The following is a 6677-nucleotide window of genomic DNA, read 5'->3' on the forward strand; positions in this document are numbered from 1 at the left end:
TCTACAAAAAATACAAAAATTAGTTGGGTGTGTTGGTGTGTGCCTGTAGTCCCAGCTACTAGGGATGCTAAGGTGGGAGGATGGCTTGAGCCTGAGAGGTTGAGGCTGTAGTGAGCTGCAATTGTGCCCCTGCACTCCAGCCTGGGTGACAGAGTGAAAGAAAGACCACCTGGACTAAACGGAGAGGTGCTTTAATTCTGCTAAGCTTCTCTAAACTTTGTCTATGTAAGTGATCCCAAACTTCTAAGCCTTGGAACACTGACTTCCACTCTTTGGTATCTGTGGTTCCCAGGTGGCCCTCCTAAAACTCTGTGCATGAATAAACTCCCTTTAGATTCTGACCCTTTTGATTATTTGAGGTTGGCACGCTGTGCAATATACATTATAATATGCAAATATTAACCTTCAGAGTAGTCTATCACATTTAGGTAGAAATCCTTTTTTTTTTTTTTTTTTTTTTTTTGAGATGTAGTCTTGCTCTGTCGCCCAGGCTGTAGCACAGTGGCATGATCTCGGCTCACTGCAACCTTGGCCTCCAAGGTTCAAGCAATTCTCCTGACTCAGGCTCCCGAGTAGCTGGGATACAGGCACCCACCACCATGTCCAGCTAATTTTTGTATTTTTAGTAGAAATGGGGTTTTGCCATGTTTGCCAAGTTGGTCTCAAACTCCTGACCTCAGGTGATCTCCCCGCCTCGGCCTCCCAAAGTGCTGGGATTACAGGAGTGAGCTACAGTGCCCGGCCGACATTTAGGTAGAAATCTTACACATATTCCTATCTTTGGTCTCTCTCCGCTTATCTTTGTGACCTTTTCTTTACAGATAAGAACAAATCATTTGTGGACTTGAAAAGAGTTACCATAGTAACTGAAAAAAAACCCGGGAGAGTTAAAATGGCATTCTTGCTGCTCTCTTTTAATTAATAAACTCTAAAAAGCCTAATCCACTTGGGCACTACTTAATTAACAATCAATTAGTAATGAAAAGATATCGAAGCAGTAAACTTAAGTGACAGCGAAAAGTTCTGTTGACCAAACATGGATTTTCTCCTCCTCAGAACCAAGTTACAGTTGGAGTTACAGTAAATACTTCGAACAGGTCCTTCGGTATCCTGTAGGAAATACAGACAAAAACGCAGGTCAGTTACTTTTTTTGTTTTTCTTTTTTTGACACAGGGTCTCACTCTGTCGCCTAGGCTGGAGTGAAGTGGGGCGACCATGGCTCACTGCAGCCTAGACCTCCTGGATTCAAGCGATCCTGCCGCCTCAGCCACGCAAGTAGCGGAGACTACAAGCACGCGCCACCACGCCCAGCTTATTTTTTGTATTTTTGTAGCGACGTGGTTTCACCACGTTGACCAGGCTAGTCTGGAACTCCTGAGCTAAAGTGATACGTCTGCCTGGGCCTCCCAAAGTGCTGGAATTACAGGTCTGAGCCACCCGGCCCAGCCCAATTACTTTCTTCAGTCTGAGTATGAGCGCCGGAAGAAAAGCTCTTACCTGCATCTATTTTTTTTAGAGACAGGGTCTCCCTCTGTCACCCAGGCTGGAGAGCAGTGGCGCAATCTCCGCTCGGCTCACTGTAACCTCAACCTCCCGGGCTCGATCGCATATATAGTGTGTGTGTGTGTGTGTGTGTGTGTGTGTGTGTGTGTGTGTGTGTGTGTGTGTGTGACGGAGTCTCGCTCTGTCGCCAGGCTGGAGTGCAGTGGCACGATCTCGGCTAACTGCAACCTCCACCTCCCGGGTTCAAGCCATTCCCCTGCTTCAGCCTCCCAAGTAGCTGGGACTACAGGCGTGCACCACAGTGCCTGGCTAATTTTTTTAAATATATATATATATTTTAGTAGAGATGGGGTTTCACCATGTTGGCCAGGATGGTTTCGATCTCCTGACCTTGTGATCCGCCCGCCTCGGCCTCCCAAAGTGCTGGGATTACAGGCGTGAGCCACTGCACCCAGGCATCGATCGCTTATATTTTTAAAAAGATGTTTTCTTCGTTTCCTAGCCCCTTCTACCCTCCTATGAAGTTCCGCAGGCTTTAATGCTATTGCTATGGCCATAAGAGGCCAAGCTGGCGGGTGCGGTTCCCTAATACGGTTCCCTCAGAGGCAGCCGACTCTGCCCAGGGCGAGCAGCGCCGCGCGGTGGGGGGACGCTCCTAGGGTCCCCGGGGCCCTGGTTGGGGGAGGTGTTGGGCGCATGTACCCAGGCTCAGGTGAGGCGAGTGCGCAGCCCGGGTTGCAGCTGGCGCTGGCGGCGCTTGCGCTGGCCATTGAGGAGCTTCTGCGCGACCTTGCGCTGGTGCCCGCCAGGTGCAGGCCAGTTGGTGCGTAGCGCCTGCTCGCGCCGAGTCCGGCCCTTGCTGCGCCCGGCCCCGCAGGCCGGGAAGTCGCGCAGGTAGTAGTAGTCCAGGCAGTCATAAAGCTCCTCCTCGTAGCTTATGGGTGGCGGCGGCCGGGCCAGAGCCTGCAGACGTGGAAGCGCCCGCTTTGTGGCCGCTGCCATCCTGCCCAGGCCTGTGGCCACCGGCGGCCACCTGCCCGCGTCTGGGCGCTCCTGGAAGACCCAGCAGCCCCGCCTCGATTTCCGATGGGCTCCGCGTGAAGGTGGGGGTGCCTTCGGCGACGCCACAGAGGCGGACCTTCGACGACGTCACAGTGGCGGTACAGTGCCTGGAGCAGGGCTGTCTTCTCCTTGGAGTGCAGCCTGGTAACCCGGACCTCCCCGCCAGGTCCTGTTGTTGCTGGAGAAGGGTAGCTGACAAACTCCAACTCAGCACAGTGTTTATGTTGGTCAAAAATAGGAAACTATGTTCAGGCGCGGCGGATGTGGATCCCTTCAGGCCAGGCAGTCAAGAGCAGCCTGGGCAACATGGCGCGACCCCATCTCTGAAGTCCCACGTCAGCTTCCCAGCTACTTGAACTCCAAGGTTCATGGCTCCAATGAGCTATGTTCCCACTACATCACCCCAGCCTGCGAGACTGAGGTAAACTCTGTCTAAAAAAATAAAAAAGAAAACTATCCAAGTGTGCAATAGGGAGGGACTGCTTAAAGAAAACATGAGGCTGACTGGGCCCTGTAATCCCAGCATTTTGGGAGGCCGAGGCGGGAGAATGGATGGCTTGGGCAACATGACGAAACCCCGTCCCTACAAAAGATACAAAAATTAGCCGGGTGCGGTGCACCCCTGGCCTAATTTTTGTATTTTTTGTAGAGATGGGGGTCTCGCTATGTTGCCCAGGCCGGTTTCGTCCTGGGTTCAAGTGATCTTCTCACCTTGGCCTTTAGAGTTGTTGGGATTACAGCTGTAAGCCACCACACCCTTCCTGGGTTAGGCTATTTAATAACATAAGAAAGTGTGGTGACTCCGTCTCACCTTGGGAGGCCAAGGCGGGTGGATCACCTGAGGTCAGGAGTTCGAGACCATCTTGGCCCATGTGGTGAAACCTGGTCTCTACAAAAAACGCAAAAATTAGCTGTGTGTGGTGGCACATGCCTGTAATCCCAGCTACTCAGAAAGCTGAGACGGGAGAATTGCTTGAACCTGGGAGGTGGAGGTTGCAGTGAGCCGAGGTCGCACCACTGCATCTTAGCCTGGGTGACAGATCGAGACTCCAGAGTATGAGACCAGCCTGGGCAATGTAGTGAAACCTTGTTTCTACAAAACAGACAAAAAAAGCCAGGTGTACCTGTGTCCACCTGTGGCCCCAGCTACTTAGGAGGCTGAGGCAGGGGGATCACTTGGGGCCAGCAACTCAAGGCTGCAGTGAGCTATGATCATCCCACTGCTCTCCATCCTGAGCAATAGAATGAGACCATGTCTCTAGATAGCTAGCTAGATAATTGATACATAGTTTTCTGTCGGAAATTTTTTTCCTAGATTTGAACCTGTTTTTCTAAAGTAGCGTTCAACACATCAGTATTTTACAGTGTTATTAGTTGTTAATATGATTGTTTTTCTGAAATACTGTATCCTTTACAAAAGCAGTTTTGTCTTTCAAAGCACATAGATAGGTCCTCAAGTGAATTTGTCTGATGTTGGTGACCTTGGTACCATTTTCTCCAGTTGATTGGAAAAGTCAGTCAATAATTTCGGGTCACTGTTGGCCTTAAAGAAGAGCCCAAAGGTAGTAAGCAAGGGTGCTGGTGTCCAGTCGCCTTCTAGAAGCATTTTCACCTTCCCTTAATGTTTCTCTTTATGAATATAGAAGTACTGTATGTAGAATTGACCCAGTGCTGCCCTGGCAACTTTGTAGATTAGGCCAGATTTACATTTTTTACCTTTATGAGAGGCACCCTGGTAGGCTAGTGGAGTTACACATGAAGTCTGATCTCAGCTGCACTGTCCAGAGATGCAACACAGTCCAATCAAATAACATTCTCTGAGCCTGTTTCTTTAGCTGTTAAATAAGAATAATAATTATACCCATCTAAAAAGACAGCTTATTGTATTTGAGTGGTCTTTTATTTTCTATGAAACTGTCTTTAACACAGCAATTATTTTCATTGCCATACCACATTTTTGTTGTGTTTTGTTTTTGTTTGAGATGGAGTCTTTTTTTTTTTTTTTTTTTTTTTGATATGGAGTCTTGCTGTTGTTGCCCAGGCTGGAGTGCAGTGGCATGATCTCGGCTCACTGCAACCTCCGCCTCTTAGGTTCAAGTGATTCTCCTGCCTCAGCCTCCTGAGAAGCTGGGATTATAGGCGCCCACTACCACACCTGGATAATTATTTTTATTTTTTAGTAGAGATGGGGTTTCATCATGTTGCCCGTGCCGGTCTCAAACTTCCGACCTCAAGTGATCCACCTGCCCTGACCTCCCAAAGTGCTAGGATTGAGGCACTGAGCCCAGCCTCTTTTTACATAAGAATTTCTTGGTTGGGTGTGGTGGCTCACACCTGTAATCCCAGCACTTTGGGAGGCTGAGGTGGGAGGATCACCTGAGGTCAGGAAGCATTTATTATGTATTTATATGCCCGATATTATGTGAAGCACTTTACTATCTTATCAAATCTTCAGGATAAATCTTCAGTTCTCATGACTACAAGAGGATACTAAGGCTCAGACAGGAGAAGAGACGTGGCCAGCCTGTGTCCCCAGAGTCTATGATCTTACCACTAGGTTACAGTGCTTCTGGGGAGCACATGTTGTGAGGTTTTTGCTTTAAAATGAACCAATAAAAAACAAAGGCAAAAAAGGCATAAGCTGTTAAAAAGTGGGAGAAACACTAAGAGAACCTTAAGCACTTGACTAAAAATATTATGGAAAAGTTATTGAATTCATTAGCAAATTTACTCTAATTCTAGATTTTCATTGAGGGATATATTACTCATGATGAAGAAAAAATGTTCATTTCAAGTATATTAACATAAATACCATCAATATGGTTTATCATGTTTAAATGTTCACTTAAAGCAATTCAGTTAAAATTCTGCATATCACACAATATTATAGCTTGCTCTAGTAGATTGCAAAGTAAATAGTCATCCAAATAAAAACACCAAAGCACATGATGTTTTTCACTGGTTGTTGCTATTTTTAGGTGAGCATTTGATATATACCAACAGATAGATAATAACATATTGCTAATTTCTTTCATCATCATATAAAGGTGGGTTCAGGATAGAATGGCATAAGGGCAAAGAAGAATTTGAAATCTAACATCAACTCGGTGATGCATCAAGATAAAAGTAGAGGCTGGGCGCGGTGGCTCACACCTGTAATCCCAGCACTTTGGGAGGCCAAGGCGGGTGTGTCATGAGGTCAGGAGTTCGAGACCAGCCTGGCCAACATAGTGAAACTCCGTCTCTACTAAAAACTACAAAAAAAATTAGCGGGGTGTGGTGGTGGGCATCTGTAATCCCAGTTACTCAGGAGGCTGAGACAGGAGTGTGGGTTGAACCCGGGAGGCAGAAGTTGCAGTGAGCCGAGATCGCACCATTGCACTGCAGCCTGGGCAACAGTGCGAGACTGTCCCCCAAAAAAAAAAAAAAAAAAGATAAAAGTAGAGACAATAGGGGCATCTTGGTGAATACCAAATTTAACAAAGCAGATTAAGAGAAACAGTATTAAAAAATTCAATTAAATCCCTAAGATCCAGGGCTTTGCAATAAATATGTAAGTAAATCTCCAATATCCATGCTGAAAGTTTAAAAGAAATGATAATGATAATTAAAGAAGTACAACTTTTCCTTAGCTTTGCAGTAATCTAGAAACAAAGAATGTTTCTAATATTTAGACACTACAAAGAACCTTACAAGGAGAAACCTGTAAGTATGGCAGGATTCACCAGCAGCCCTGGGCTTGTCCACAGTACCCCATGATGAACAGTAACTCCATTGTGTAAATGCCCATGAACAAAGGATTACAGGACTTTTCCAGTTTAGACATACCATATTTTCTTTCAGACAATTCTTCAACTTGTTTACATAGATCAGCGATAAGATTATTCCATTTCTCTGAAAATTGAGCAAAAGTTGATTCTCAATAATATGTCCCTATGTCAGAGCAGCACTAACATATAATGACTTATTTCCAATATTTTACATCCTCACAGTCCATATCATTTCACTGCTTTTGAAATTTTTTTTCCCTTTTTTGGTGGTTCTTAGAATTATTTTAATGGGAGACTATAAGAGAAGTTTTAAAGTTTAGTACCTCTTTTTAGCCTTTTAA

General features: G+C 46.1%; 1 protein-coding gene across 1 annotated transcript; it reads right to left on the reverse strand.

Annotated features, from left to right (window-relative positions):
* Positions 1–893: 893 nt before the first annotated feature.
* Positions 894–2609, reverse strand: NUPR2 (nuclear protein 2, transcriptional regulator). Its single transcript, XM_004045484.5, has 2 exons — positions 2207–2609; positions 894–1110 (listed from the first exon to the last, which is right to left on the reverse strand). Exon 1 carries the CDS (start codon positions 2504–2506, stop codon positions 2213–2215), a length of 294 nt encoding a protein of 97 aa, XP_004045532.3. The 5' UTR covers positions 2507–2609; the 3' UTR covers positions 894–1110; positions 2207–2212.
* Positions 2610–6677: the final 4068 nt, after the last annotated feature.

The sequence above is a fragment of the Gorilla gorilla genome, chromosome 6 (genome assembly GCF_029281585.2).
Source record: "Gorilla gorilla gorilla isolate KB3781 chromosome 6, NHGRI_mGorGor1-v2.1_pri, whole genome shotgun sequence".
NCBI lineage: Eukaryota > Metazoa > Chordata > Mammalia > Primates > Hominidae > Gorilla > Gorilla gorilla.